General features: G+C 37.9%; 1 protein-coding gene across 5 annotated transcripts in view; it reads left to right on the top strand.

Moving 5' to 3' along the window:
- The window catches only part of DIP2 (disco-interacting protein 2), an 80,421-nt gene that overhangs the window by 28,555 nt on the left and 36,558 nt on the right, over positions 1-15,308 (top strand). For all 5 annotated transcript variants that reach the window (XM_019843803.2, XM_025303385.1, XM_025303386.1 and 2 more), the window contains one exon: positions 6,553-6,624. In XM_019843803.2, coding sequence (XP_019699362.1) covers positions 6,553-6,624 — 72 coding nt within the window. The remainder of the gene's footprint in view (positions 1-6,552; positions 6,625-15,308) is intronic.

Raw genomic sequence — 15,308 nt, 5'->3', positions numbered from 1 at the left:
ATAACACCTTCTTGATCTCACCAGATACATAGCAACACCTTTGAACCACGAATATCGCGCCTTGAAGTGGATGTTGCTGGTTGGCTTGGATCAACCCATGATTTTTTTCGGTTGGAGTTATCGAAATAGATCCATTTTTTACCCCCAGTAACAATTCGATACAAAAACTTTCCATTTTTTGTCTGGCCATAAGCGAAATGCAAATGTTCAACCGGTTCGCAATGGCATTTTCCGATAATTGATGTGGAACCCATTTTTTTTCTTTGTTAATTCTTCGCATGTCATGTAAACGTTTAGTAACTGTTGTACGATCAACATTTAATGCTCTGGCAAGTTCTGAAGTGGATTGCGCTGGATTTTCGTCCAATAATGCTTGCAAATCTGCATTTTCAAGCTTTTTTCGTTGTCCCGAGCGATCTTTGTCGTTAACATTGAAATCACTACTTTTGAATCGTCTAAACCAATATTCACTAGTCTTAATTGATGGAGCAACATCATCATAAGTTTCTATCAGAATTCTATGACTTTCAGCCACTGTTTTCTTTTGATTAAAAAACCAAAGCAACGCGTATCGAAAATGCTGTTTAGGAAGTCCCTTTTTCAAGATGGTATTAACACAAAATTTTCATTGCGCCTATTATTAATAAATGATTAAATATCATGGGTTAATATTAAAGCATTAACAAACAATAGCTGTGATCGGAATGTCTTTGACAAAACTGACATTAGTGCCATCTCTTGCAAAACTTTCAAAACTAGATCGCACTTCTAATATTATATCAGTAACATACAAATAGTATAACAAGCAATAGTATAACAGGAAGTACAATAGTATAACAGCTTTAATGGATATAAATTAACAATTAATTTGTGTTTTTCAAAGATTTCATTCTGAGGGAAAAGAACGGAAAAGAAGTTTGTAACTTTGGAGTTACACAATGGAGTGCGATATCTGTGTACGCATGTGCAATTTAAGTGAAGAGTATATCGGTATGTGACTTCAAAAAAATATGGCGTTAAGAAAGAAGTGGCAAACGAAACGATCGAAAATCGAACATGGAGTTCACTCTCGAGCATGGAACGCATCTATTAGAGCGGTTTCAGGAGCTCGAAAGAGAAAAACTGGAGAGTCGCGTTGAACCGCAAATTGCGATTCCCAGCTCGAGTAAGGCATCGTTTCCACCCTGTGGGTTGTCGAGCCCTCTCGAGAGAAACGGCATACGGAGGAACGAGAACTCGGTTTAAAACATTTCGTTTCATCAAGACGTGAAATAAGATAAAACAAATTTCAAGTACGGAACGTCACTTTTCAGTTTTCCACTGTTCTCTTAAAGCTTTCGAAATCGCCCGAAGAGGCACGTTTTATGCTTGAAAGCGAAATTTATGCTCGATTTTTCCTTATCTCAAGTTTTAACTTGAAGAAATGTTTTAATCGAATTTCTGTTTCTCCATACGTTCTTAATTTTCTGGGAAGACCTTCCGCGCGGAAGTTTCTTTAAGTTTCCTTTAAGTCCTCGAAATCACACGGAAAGGCGCGTTTTCCATAACTTGAAAGCTAATTCTATGTTTGATCTTCATTTTTTATCTTTTTGAATTGAGTTTCTATTTCTTCATACGTCGTTTCTTTTGGGAAACCTTGATGAGGCCTCTACAAGGCGAGCGGAAATCCTTTTAACCCTTTCATTGTTGGTGGGAAATATATTTTCTTGATTCAATTTTGCGTTGTAAATTACATAGTTTGAAGAACTAATCGGGGATTTGAGTTTTCTAGATAACTGAATAGTTGTTCAACATACTCCAATAGGTTTTTGTACCCAATTATTCATTTGTGATTATTTACAATAATCAAAGTTGAAAAAATGCTTTTTTAGGGAAAAATCGATTCCTCGAAGATTATTGAATGTAGAGGTCTGAAATTTTCACTAAATATTTTTCTGATGTACAAAAACATATATTTTTTTCAGTATTTTTTTGCAAGTTAGATATTTTTTATAAACAAATACTTCTACAAAAAGGGCTGAAATTTGATTTTCTTGCACTTTTTAGCTCTATTTTCCTAGTTTTTTCATTCTGTATCTCCGTCTCTTATCCATACTATCAATATTATTTTACTCAAAAATGAATGTTTAATCTCTAGTAAGCATAAATATGCAGTATTGAACATTTTTCCACATAAGTTTTTTTCAGCTCGATCGAGTTCCATCGTCTAGAATTATATGTTCTTATTACGACCTGGTTATTATTTAATAATAATTGGAATTTTTATTAATTTTGTACATCATGATCACCATATTGAGTCCGCCATTTTGAATTTTCCAAATCTGGCTTTAGAATCGTAATCAACGACCCAAAAAACGTAGGACTACCAAACATTTTAATAATTTTCTCAAGGGAAGTTAATTCAGCAGTGAAAGGATTAAATTCTTTTTAAACTTTCACTGTTAATAATCTGAAGGGAAACGTTCCATATTCGAAAGCGAATTCCATGTTTGATTTTCTATTTTACTTCGTTTTAATTAAAAAAGAAAAAAAATGTTTTTTATTTCTTTGTACGCTGTTTCTCACGATGATCCACAACGTGCGTGGAAATTGTTTCTCACTCGAGCCATATGTCGCAATTTGCGATTTAGCGTGACCTTCCGCTTTTTCAGCGTCCCTTTCAAACTCTTGAAATCGTTCGAACAGGCCCGAAAGTGAACTCATATTTGATTTTTTATTGTTCCATTCTCGTTCGATTAAAATTTTTTGTTTAATGGACTTGTTTCTTCGCACGCTGCATGCTACGCCACGTCACCGTCTTTTTCGCGATAAACCGGATCGTGAGCGCGTAGATCAATATGGTTTCCACGTCAATGTCGATTGCTCGAGAATATATACAGGGTGTCCGGGATCTTTTGGGAACGAAAAATTGTGAAGATTAATCAGATCAAACCGAGAAGAAAAATCAAGTATCATTTTGCAAAAATCGCAACAGTTATTAAGTTATTAATGATAGAAAATGACCACGTTCAGGTTCTTTTAATTGATAACTTGAAAATTTGCGTGCAAAATGACTTACTTGCAAAATGATAAAGGAGGTTTTTGTTCAAAATAACCCACAAGAACGAATCCACAATTATATGATAGCTATGTGAAGTTAGCACCCGACTTTATCAAAAATATTTTTACATATATGCATTCGATTAAGTTCCGTTTGTACCTGTTTGTACCATCTTTTGTTTTGTTTATACTTCAAAGGGATGATAATTATAAGGGTTTGAAAAATCATCAGCACCCCACTTTGAAATACAGTATCTCTCCAATGCCATTCGATTAAGCATCGTTTGTACCGTTTTCCATTTCGTTTGTACCCCTACGGGGGTAGAAATATGGAATTTTGAAAATTCGTGTAAGGGGTACATTTTGCCATTTTTAAAGATATTCGCAATCCGAAAGCGGGTGCTGCTTCGCAATTGTTTGTACCCGTTTGTACCGCTTTCCGTTTCGTTTGTACCCGTACGGGGGTGGAAATATGGAATTTTGAAAACTCATATAAGAGGAAACTTGGACGTTTTTTAAAATATTTAAAATCCGAAAGCGGATATTGCTTCGCAATCGTTTGTACCCGTTTATACCGCTTTCTATTTCGTTTGTACCCCTACGGGAGTGGAAATATGAATTTTGAAAATTCATCAAGTTTCCTCTTATATGAGTTTTTAAAATTCCATATTTCCACCCCGGTTTACAGGTACAAACGAAACAGAAAGCGGTACAAACGATTGTGAAGCAGCACCCGCTTTCGGATTTTAAATATCTTTAAAAACTACAAAGTTTCGTCTTATATGAAGTTTGAAAATTCCATATTTCCATCCTCGTAGGAGTACAAACGAAACGGAAAGCGGTACAAACGGGTACAAACGATGCTTAATCGAATGGCATTGGAGAGATTACTGTATTTCAAAGTCGGGTGCTGATGATTTTTCAAACCCTTATAATTATCACCCCTTTGAGGTACAAACAAAACAAAAAGTGGTACAAACGGGTACAAACGGGGCTTAATCAGATGCATATATGTAAAAATATTCTTGATAAAGTCAGGTGCTAACTTCACATAGCTTTATATGACGGGTATGTCTAGTGATAGATATGAGTATATTGAATTTTGAACCCTGAATTTTGAACTTGTCGCTAGACACAGTAGCCGTCATATAATTGTAGGTTAAGTCATCCTGACAAGAAAGTCCTTTACCATTTTGCAAATAAGTACACAAATTTTCAAGTTATCAATTAAAAGAGCCTCTAAATATGGTCATCATCATCATTTTCATTGATTTTCAATCATTAGTAACTTAATAACTATTGCGATTTTTGCAAAATAGTACTTTTCTTCTCAGTTTGATCTGATTAATCTTCATAATTTTTCGCTTCTAAAAAGTCCCGGACGCTCTGTATATACAAAAAGTGTTTAAAAAGGATTCAGGACTTTCATTCAGGAAAGGCAGAGGGCATTCATAAAACGGAGGAAAAAAGTCCTAATAACTTAATAAACACGGGTCGAAAAATTAATATTGTCAGAGTTACATATAATTATTTATTTTAATTCAAACAAATGACTTACTCGCTTCTGGTCAAAATTCCTGACTTTGTTCTAACTATTTGATAGGCATTTTGTACTCTCTGATGTAATTCGTCTAACATTTAAATAGATCCTTCGGTGAAAGATTGGACAGGGTGGATCAGTCTCATGACCCCCTCGCTCTGCTGATTTAAATCCCATGGATTTTTTTTACGGGGATTCCCTAAAAGCATGGCGCATTCTTCATCGATAAGTGACACAGATGAATCACATCAGAGGATACAAAATGCCTGTCAAATAGTTCGAACAAAGCCGGAAATTTTGGAAAGACTGCAGTTCTGTGAGGAAGATGTGAAGATATGTAGAAAAATTATAGGAAGACATGTAGAAAATTTTGCGGAAACTTTGCAAACGCAGAAGCCAGAGGCGAGTGGGTCATTTGCTTTGATTATCCCTTTGAGGCATAGTGGTAAGTATACTTACCACCTATTTATTCTCACATTTTCATGAAATATTTCATATTTGAGGGATTCTTGTCGAATTTTTAGCTTCTTATATGATATGGGAACATACATGAAAGGTTGAAAAGTGTTTTGCATAAATTTTCCATTTATTATAAATAAACAAACGTGTGAAAAATACACATTTTTACAGAAAAAATCATTTTCTACGAATTATGAGTGAATTTTTTGCTCAAAATCAAGATTTGGGGGGTTTTTTGGGTCGCTGATTACGAATCTGAGATCCAAATTCCATAATTAATTTTTCAAGATAGTGGGTTCAAGATGGCGGATCATAGAATTTTTATTAAATTAGTTAAAATTGTACTCTGGTTAGTTTTTGAAGTCGCTGATTACGAATCTGAGGTCCACATTCTAAAATTCATTTTCCAAGATAGCGGATTCCAGATTATCGCGATTTTTCATACTTGTCGCCGTCATCTTGAACCCGCTATCTTGAATTTCGAAAATCTGATAACGGATTCCTCATCAGACCCTAGAAACCCCCGTATATAAATTTTCATGTGATTCGGATTTTCTGAAAAATACGCACCTCGAAGGGTTAAAACAAACAATCGCTCGTCACTACGACAATATTGATTTTTCGAGCCACGTTTATTGGAACTTTTTCCTCCGTTTTGCGAGTGCCACCTGCCCTTAAAGTCGTGAACCTACTTTTAAAAATCCCGCGTATGTCTCTCGATTAACGTAATCGCGCTGGCCCGGTTTTGTCTGGCGAAGGCGGAAAAATCGTGTCTCGGCCGTTAGATTGATTCTTCGGCGTTTTCTCGAGTTACGAGGCGTGACGGGAGGCGAGTACGCTAACCAACCAGTTTTACATCGCGCCGGGGCACATGAACGAGCTGTGTCAGCGCAGCGCGGCGCGGCCGCCGGCCGGCCGGCCGGCCGGCAGCGGAGCGTGCATCGATCTAAAATTCAATCCTGGAAAACGCCCGTTCGATCGTTGCCCCTTTATCCAGCGGTCTATCATCCGACCCGAGGCAAAAATCCCGATCGAATCCATCATTCCATCAATTCCGCTTTCCACTTCCTTGTCTCCTCCCCCTCACCTGCGGCCTCTAATGTTACGTTGCGACTCTAACAGCTCTAAGGATGAAAAAATGCTTACTACTTACTTTATCGCCCACTTCAAGATACAAACGCGGGTATAAACTTTCGGATACCAATTAAAGCAGATTCTTTAACGATACTCCTTCGTTGAAGTCAACGTTGACGAGCATAATAAAACTTGCGTCGTAAGACTGTAATAAAACGTCTCTGCGCGCATTTTTATCGGAGCCTCGGCCATTGTCATTCTTTCTGTGCGAGTTTGCGACGGGAAGTTTGCCATCACGAAGATTCGGTAATTCGCGAAGATTAACCCGCAACGAGGAATTTCGTTCGAATTCCCGCCCGGCGCGTAGAAGCCGCTCGATCGAGCGTGAACGCAAATCGCGCCTCGCAGACTGGCCATTAATTAGTCTCTCGCTGTTGCAGGGGATATCACACAGAAGGGTTATGAGAAGAAACGGACGCGTCTACTGCAGCAGTACGCCTCGAAGCAGTTAGGTGAGTCTCTCGCTTTTCCAGAATTCATTAAGATACCCGTAGAGATATCATCGCGCGCGCGTCAGCCGCATTATGCGCGGCACGAAGCGTGCGCGCATGCGCGAGAGAGAAGTCAGCCTGCTGCGAAAATATTGCCACATTTCTGCGCGCGTTTTCCACCGCGGCTCGCGTGCCCGCGTTCTCGATCTACCGCGTGCCCCGCACGGTTTCGTCTTTTTTCTTTTTTTTTTGCGCAATCTCCAGACGAGATCGACGAAATCCGAGCGGCAAAAGGGGAACTCCGTCCGCGAAAACGCGCGTTTCATCTCCGTCCCGAGACTGCAAATTGCCTACGCGGGGCGAAAAATTTGCTCGGATTGGGGAACCTGCGGTTCCTGCGAGGCCAGCGCAACTTCGAGAGCGGCAGCGTGCCCCGAGTAGAAAAATTAATAGGACTCTTATAAGGGCCTGATTATTTTTTCCCAACATTAATTGGGCTCTAGTAGGGATAGAAAGACAAGGGCCTTACAAAATATGTGACAAATGGTTTAATGGGTCCTTATAAGGCAATATTATAAATACAGGCCTTATAAGGCAATATCAATAGGGCCTTATAAGGGAATATTTTTATCATTGCTTGAGTAAAAACATTCGTTCTTATCATTCCAAGAATTTTAGACTGTAATTTCTTTATTTCTTTATAACTTTGTAGGTTTTATAAGGCAATATTAATAGGGTCTTACAAGGAAATATTTTTATTATTGCTTGAGTAAAATATTCGTTCTTTTCATTCCAAGGAATTTAAACTGTAATTTCTTTATTTCTTTATAACCTTGTTAGTATACGATAAGAATTTTTTATTTTAAAAATATAGCATACTTTACAATGAAATACAGCATTCTTTACGCATAAAAATCCTGCTATTGTTTTGTTAAAATTTGCTACATTTCAAAACGAAGACAATGCTAGGAAAATCCTTGAAAGAGACTAATGAATATGGCAATTAATAAAACTAATAAAATTTGTTTTTAATTGCGGTATAATTAACAAATTTTTTAAAGAACTAAATAGAGCCAAATATTTATTAAAAGAATACTAAACTATGACAATTTTATTACACGCTTCAGATCTTATTAATTTTCTATAGCTTTCTAAAACTTGATTTTGTATATCTAAAGCATCTTTAAAAGATCGTTTTCCATGTTAAAGCTTTATTTTGTAAAATCTAAGGCATCCCTAACAGACCTTTCTAAGGCCCTTACAAGTTTTCCTTATCAGAGCTTTATATTGTAAAATCTAAGGTATCCCATCTCGGGGCCTGATGCTGTAATAATGAGGCATCCCTTTTTAGGGCATCCTACCTTCAGCCTTACCGGGGCCTTATACTTCATGAGGATGGCCCTAATAAAACAATTTTTTGCCCGGGGCGTTTCCGTCGGCGTTTGCAGGGACAGGATCTGCCGGCTCCCAGAAGCGAATTTGTCGCGCGAGAACCGCGGCTTCTCTGCTGAGACACGCGCGAATTCAAGCGAGCCTTTCCCTCCGTATACGTATTTGCATCGCACTTTCCTATCTCGCGCGCAGAGCCGAGCGCGATCGATGAAACGCGAAATGTCCCGGCGAAGTGTTCCCGAGCGAAAAAGCCAGTTCCTGCAGTTTCCAGCTCGCGCACGCTCGCGCGCCGCCGGTCTTATCCTTCATCGCCGTCCCGGCGTGCGCATTGTTGCGCCACGGCGGGGACGCGGCGGGCCCGCAGTATCAATCGCGTGTCCCGATTCTCAAGGGATATCCGCGCCTCATTGTGCGCACAATGGTGGACGCAACTCGCACAGGAGGAAGGACGAAGCGCGCGATCCTTCGCCTCGCACGCGTCGGGCCACGCGTCGCTTTCATTTCCCCCTTCTCGTCGTGTCGCGGGGAAAATCGCGATCTCAGGATGGTGATCCTGCGATGGTGATCCGATTCCCAGTGATTCCCCCGATTTTCGCGAGATCCGCCGCTTCCGCGAACGGGCTCGATCGGTCGTTCCGCGAATGTCGTTGCGAAACCTCTTCCACGAGACGGACCGCGAACGCGCCTCACTCGATCGCGCTGGATTTCCGCATCGCTTATCGCGGGCGCAAAGTGTAATGCGAGTCGTTTCCGAGTCGCTAACCGTTACCGCAACTGTCGCCGCCGCGAACGCGACTCCGTCTTATCGCTGCAAATTACCGGTGACGGAACCGCCGGCCGGACATTTCCACGCGTCATTTGCCGGCGCGCGCGCGCGCGTCCGCGCGAGAATGCATTCCTGGGACGCATCTCGCCTCCGTTAGCGTATCGATTCAATCCCCTCACGCACGCTCGGCTGGCCGTTCTTTGCGATTTCGCGGATGCCCGAATGTACTTCCGCGGCTCGAGTCCTCCGGCTAGAATCCTGGCCTCGTCATGTAACGACGTCGCCGGGATAATAACGCGTGCAGGTAAAAAACAAAAAAAAAAGAACGCTTGAAAGTCCTCGGAGTGGAATCTCGTCCGGGACGAGCGAATGCGATGTCCTCGCTTCGAGTGTGACAGTGACGAAAATATCGCCACTCGAAATCGCGAAGAGCGTTTCGTTCATTAGAGCGAATTCGTTGTAGTCGACTCGAGATATTCGGTTGAACGTGTACCGGCTGACGGTGGAATGTGGTTGCTCGCGTAAACATCGCGAACGACGCTCGTTTTCACGAGTTTATGTACGCCGTAGGTTTACGAGGGCGCGAATTTCTGTGAGGATCAAACATACAAGAACTGATCTATAAGTGGAAATTTCAGTAAAGTATTAACTTTTTGTGTGTGGCATATTTTTTTTATTTGACAGGTGAATCTGTGAAATCTTACATTTCTGTATTTTTTGACTCGCTTATTGTAATTGTAATTAATAAGTCTCAAGTCGGATTTCAAAGATTTAAAATGGCAGATTCAATATGGCCGTCGTATAAGGGTAAATTACTATAAGTCTCAATGACTGTAAATCAGATGTACATTATGAAAGTTTCCCCAGTTAGTCAATTAGGATTAACAAAATTCGGATTAACAAAATTCATTCAAGTAATTTGTTTATGAAAAAATTCGGCGTGCGAAAAATTCTGGAAAAAATATATATATTTTGACGTGTGAAGGATATTCAGTAAAACTTTCGGCTTTTAATTTCAAATACTTCTCAAGAAATTAAATCTTTTTAAATCGTTTTTTCTTAACTTCGTTTATAAAAAGTTCTTTAAAGAATTTTTATTTGTTTATAAAAAAATTCTGCAAAAATTTATATTATATTTGACATGTAAAGAATATTCAGTAAAACTTCCGGCCTTTAATCTCATATATTTCCCAAGAAATTACATTTTTTAAACCGCTTTCTCTACTTTATCAGTGTATGGAAAATTCTGGAAACTATGTATGTTATATTTTGACATATGAATATTCAGTAAAACTTTCGGCTTCTAGTCTCTCTAGTAGAAATACTTCCCAAGAACTTGAATTTTGTTAAATCGTTTTCTCTTAACTTTATTTGTTTATACAAAATTTTTACTTTTTTATAAAAAATTCGTCTATAAAAAATGTTAATTTCTTTTTTATAAAAAAATTCTGGAACAAATGCATATTATATTTTGACATGTGAAGAATATTCAGTAAAATTTTCAGCCTTTAAACTTTGAACGTTTTCGAAAAAATAAATTTTCCTTTGAATCGCTTTCTTCGAACTTTATTTATAAGTAATTAAAAACGGACAATCAGATATAAAAGCCACGGGAAACGTGTAAAGTATTAATATATCAGGAAAAATTTGAGATCATAGTTATTTTTTCATTAAATGGTCGTAAAAATGAAAGAGAAAAAGGTAGTAGCTACAGTCACCACTACGCCACGCACAAGGAGTTAAGAAAAGCGTGGCAACTTTCGCGCAGGCGACTGTACACGTCCTGCAGATTCGCTCTGCAATTCCGCTTGAAAACGCTCACTCGGTGATTCAGCGTGAAAAGAACGCGCCGCGCGCGAGCCGAAAAAGGCGCTCGGACTCGAGCGAGACTCGGTGGTCACTTTCCGAGCGAAATTTCACACTCCGGCAGATTTCGAGCGTGCGAGACGTCAAACGGGCCGCATGCGAACGCGAAGCCCGCGCGAGCGAGCATCGGGCGAGAGCGCGCGGCGGCATTTACCGTAATTCGGGAACGCTCGACGTCGAGAGGCGAGAGCGATCGCCGTTCGAATTAGCCGGTGAATAATCGCGCATCGGCACCGGCCGTGCTCTATCGTACGTTTGCACGATGCCCACCCCGTTAGTTAGTTGTTTTGCACGGACGCGCCTCGCCTTTGCGCCCGCAGCTGCGATCGGCAGAACCGCTGCAATCGGCTCGCAGTTTAACTGTACCTGCACGCGGAAGAAGCGCTTCCGCGTTATCCGCTCGTTATATGCTACGTGCATCTGCCATTGTCGTGAACGCTAGTCGAAGGCACCAGCGACAGTTTTCTAGCCGTGGCACGCTCGGGCCGCGTAACGGCAAATTCCTTAACATTAATCCGGCAATTCGACCGAGGCGAAATGCACTTGCATTCTGCATATATAGGACGATACGTCCCGTAGCCGGCGCACACTGGTCCCCCCCGGGAGATACGTTGTTTCAAAAGTCTCTACAAATCTCAATGAATCTTCAACAATTTTTTTCTTTTAACGTTCATCAGCGAATTTGTAACAAATTACACGAGCTCGATTTTCAACTAGACATTCGAGAAATTGTTTGTCTAATCAAAAATAAAAATTTCAACCAAATGATGAATGAACCTTCCATGATACTGACTGTTTCGAGAGACCTTCCATAGTTGGACAGACTGTCGCAGAAAAATGCTTTTCCAACGTGAAAAATCAAAATGGCAGACCAGGATTTGAAAACAAACTTTTTCAAATAATTTGTCTGAACAATCATTGTTTAAAAAAATTTGAAAAATAATATTTGTGTATCCTTTTCTCATGTTTTAACCCATATTCTCTTTACACTTACGAGATTCATAGCATTTATAGCATTCGTTTAAGCATGGACATTAATGTTTATCGGTCCATCAATTTCACTTACCGTATTGGTAAATCGTTCTCTTTTTACAGTTTTCTGCAGTATACTATTTTATCCTCAATCAGCTTATAATTTAAACAGATATATCGTCAAATAACAAAACTGTACAATTTCGACAATTTATTGAAAAATATAATTGTTATGTATAATTGTTTCTCCTAAGTGCATATTCGTTCTCAGCGACCCCAAAAATCCCCGTATACGTATTTTTTTGCAAATGTATCTAATTTTGATATTTTGTGTCCGCTATCTTAGTCCGCCATTTTGATTTTTCATTTGGAAAAGCATTTTTCTCTGCGACAGTCTGTTCAACTGTGGAAAATCTCCCGAAATAGTCAGTATCATGGTTGTTCATCGTTCGATTGAAATTTTTACTTTTAACCCTTTAACTGTTACGGTCGAGATAACTCGAGTGTGGAAAAAAATGGCGGCCTTGCTACAATGGCACTAGGCATTGTCATGTATTTTCAAATACTACATTGGCACAAAGAAAAAGAAAAGAGAGCCGGTATATGTGTACATTTTTGCATGATCTTATATCATTATAAAATATTTTATAATTGTAAAAATAACTCAGCAAAGAGGGTCATATTGGTCATTTAATATCTCAGCAGTTAAAGGGTTAATTAGACAAATAATTTCTCGAATGTCTAATCGAAAATCGAGCTTGTGTAATTTGTTACAAATTCACCGATGAACGTTTAAAAAAAAATAGTTGAAGATTCATTGAGATTTGAGATTTGTAGAGACTTTTGAAACAACGTATCTCCCGGAGAACCAGTGTGCGGCACTCTTGCGCGGATTTCGTCGCGTGTTCGACTGAGGATTTATTCTTACTTATTGTTTATCTGTTTTTTCATCTCCGTGCACCTTGATATTCGACACAACCCACGCGATGGAGTCGGAAACTGGCGGAGTAACAGTTACTGGACGTTTTATCCCATTTTTCCCATCGATGCTCGTTTCTACTATCGTCGAGTAAAGCTTTTAATCTGAGTTTGAACTTTATCTCGACAAAGATGTATTTGCTGAATCCTTACAGATATCTCCGGATATTCGTAGTCGGGTCTTGGAGAAAAATGTCCTTCTATCGCCGAGGGAAGCGATTGCTCAGTACTTTTCCCCTCCCAAGCGGCGGTCATCCTCGACAAATACTATATTTTTTATAACAGTCTTCAAACATATCCGTCGTATATTTTGAGGAAATTTATTATCATGCACTGAAAAGAATTTATTCTCCTTGTATGAGAATATTGTAAAAATTATACTCTAGGCGTAGGAGGCCGAATTTTTGTTTTCATGCAACATTTTGTTGATCGAAACTTGATAAAATTCAGAATGTATCTCTTTGAATAAATCTTAAGGTGAATTTTTAATAAATTCGCGAATATACTAATTCGTGAAATATTTGAAACAAAAAATACTCGAATACAATATATCCAGTTGTAAAATTATAATATTTATAAACACACGACTCTCTATGTAGGAACGTTTTTTAATCATTTTTCTGGGTTTTATTTTACACTGGAATTTTCATTTCTCATTTTATCGAGTTGATATAAAAATAAAAATTCTGTGTTTGATGTCTTAAAAAAATATTTATTTGAGTGCATTCATCTGTGTATATTTTAGGCCGTTTTAACCCTTAAACATTGTCATGGGTGAAATTTCACTCCCATACGAATTTTTGATCTTATTAAAAAACGTAACCACACTGACAACGCTAATTTTATAGATATTTATTCATATTATCAATAGTAATAACATTATAATAAAACAGGTCAATTCTCGCATATACTTTGTTATAAATATAGTAAGAAGAGTTAGCTCGAGTTGATTTTCGATGGTAGCTCTTAAGAGTTAAGCTTATCTTCTAATGTTTCGTAATTGGCTACGACCAATCAAACGACCCGTACAGCATCTGAACTTGAGATAATCTTGAATATGAGAGAACAGCTGTGAATACCTCTCGTCTCTCCTTGATAGGCATTCATAGTTCGGTCTTCGACATAAGTGGTCTGTTCTTTTTAGCCGCACTGCTGCGGCTAACTACTGCAATAAGTTTGAGCGAGACAACTATATTTTTTCTCACTCCAACTTATTGAATCAGTTCAGCTAAGGGCCGGTTTTTCAATCGTGGCTTAAACTAAAGATTATGACTAAAGATTATCTGATCCTTCTTTGATTATTTGATCCATAAACTAGTTTTACATCTTGTATGTTTTTCAAGTATATGCTGAAGACAGTTTAGATAAACCTTTGTCATTTTTAAGTTGACAACAAAAAGTCATCGCTGTGCGGGTCACTTTTAGACACGTGGATGTTTAATTCTAATATGAGGGTACCCACACAACATGGAAATCTTGCAATATTGCATAACTTTTCATGAAGTCTTTGACTATTTTCTTCTGTATTCGGAAATTTTGCATATGCAGGTCTAAGTTGAGCAATTACCCTTGAAACTTTATTAATTACTTTACTTGCTGTACTTTTGTAAACCAACAAAATCACTTACGCTTGTAAAAAAAAACCACTAGCATAAAATCTTGATGTTAATAATATCATTTCGTACACACTGAAAGAGCCTGATTTTTGGAAAAAATAAAAAAATACAATATAAATAAATTTTATACTATATTCGTATAATATTCATTATTAGTAAACACCATATTTTGCAACTAGTTAATTAGTTAAAACTAATATAATAGAAAAATATTCTATATATGTCATTTAATTTATATGACATATTAATACCTTTCAGTTGGTGATTGAGCAGCATCTTGAATTTTTTCTATTAACATATGAAGCTTTGGATAAGCGAAATTTTTGAAGAAATTCTTTTTCATCCCAAATTTCAAAATGATTTGGTTTTCGCTTTACAACACGATTTTTTCTCATATTGATATGTTTTATATATCCTAAAATATCCTTATTTTCACTACTCTCTTCGTAATATTCTTCATCAAACATCGTAATAAATATTTTATACTTTTAAAAATATTTGACAATTTGATTTTAAATACAATAATAGAGACACTGTATTGTGTGTGTAACGACGTTTATCAATCCATTAAATGACGTTTAAACGGTCATCATTCACAGTTTAGTTAAACTATACTTTAAACTATGTTTTATTCTGATCTATCCATTGAAAAACAGTCTAATGCTTTTGAACAGAGTTTAAACTTTGATTTAAGTTTAAACTACGTATTATCGAAAAACCGGCCCTAAAAAAGAACAGACCTAAGATCATCTTACAAGGAACATCCGCGAAATGTGTGTCTCCGATTTCGACGAAACTTGGTATATTTATAGAGTAACCAAAAACAAGAGACTCATATATTTTTTTATCGGCAATTGCTTAGGTTTAAGGGGTGAAATTGCCCCTCAAAGTTTTATGTCCTTCATGATGTCTCGATAATTATTGCAGATAGGAAAAACTTTTTAAACAAAAATTGTACAGTTTTTTATGCCGTATGATTTTTATTTAAAAAGTTTTTTTCTATCTGCAATAATTATCGAGATAGTATAAAGGGGATGAAACATTGAGGAGCGGTTTCATCCCTTAAACTTGAGCCATTATCGATAAAAAAAATATGGGTATCTTATTTTTAGCTA

Source organism: Harpegnathos saltator, unplaced genomic scaffold (assembly GCF_003227715.2).
Source record: "Harpegnathos saltator strain DR-91 unplaced genomic scaffold, Hsal_v8.6 scaffold54, whole genome shotgun sequence".
In the NCBI taxonomy this organism is placed as follows: Eukaryota; Metazoa; Arthropoda; class Insecta; order Hymenoptera; family Formicidae; genus Harpegnathos; species Harpegnathos saltator.
This window is presented reverse-complemented; position numbering and strand designations above follow the sequence as displayed.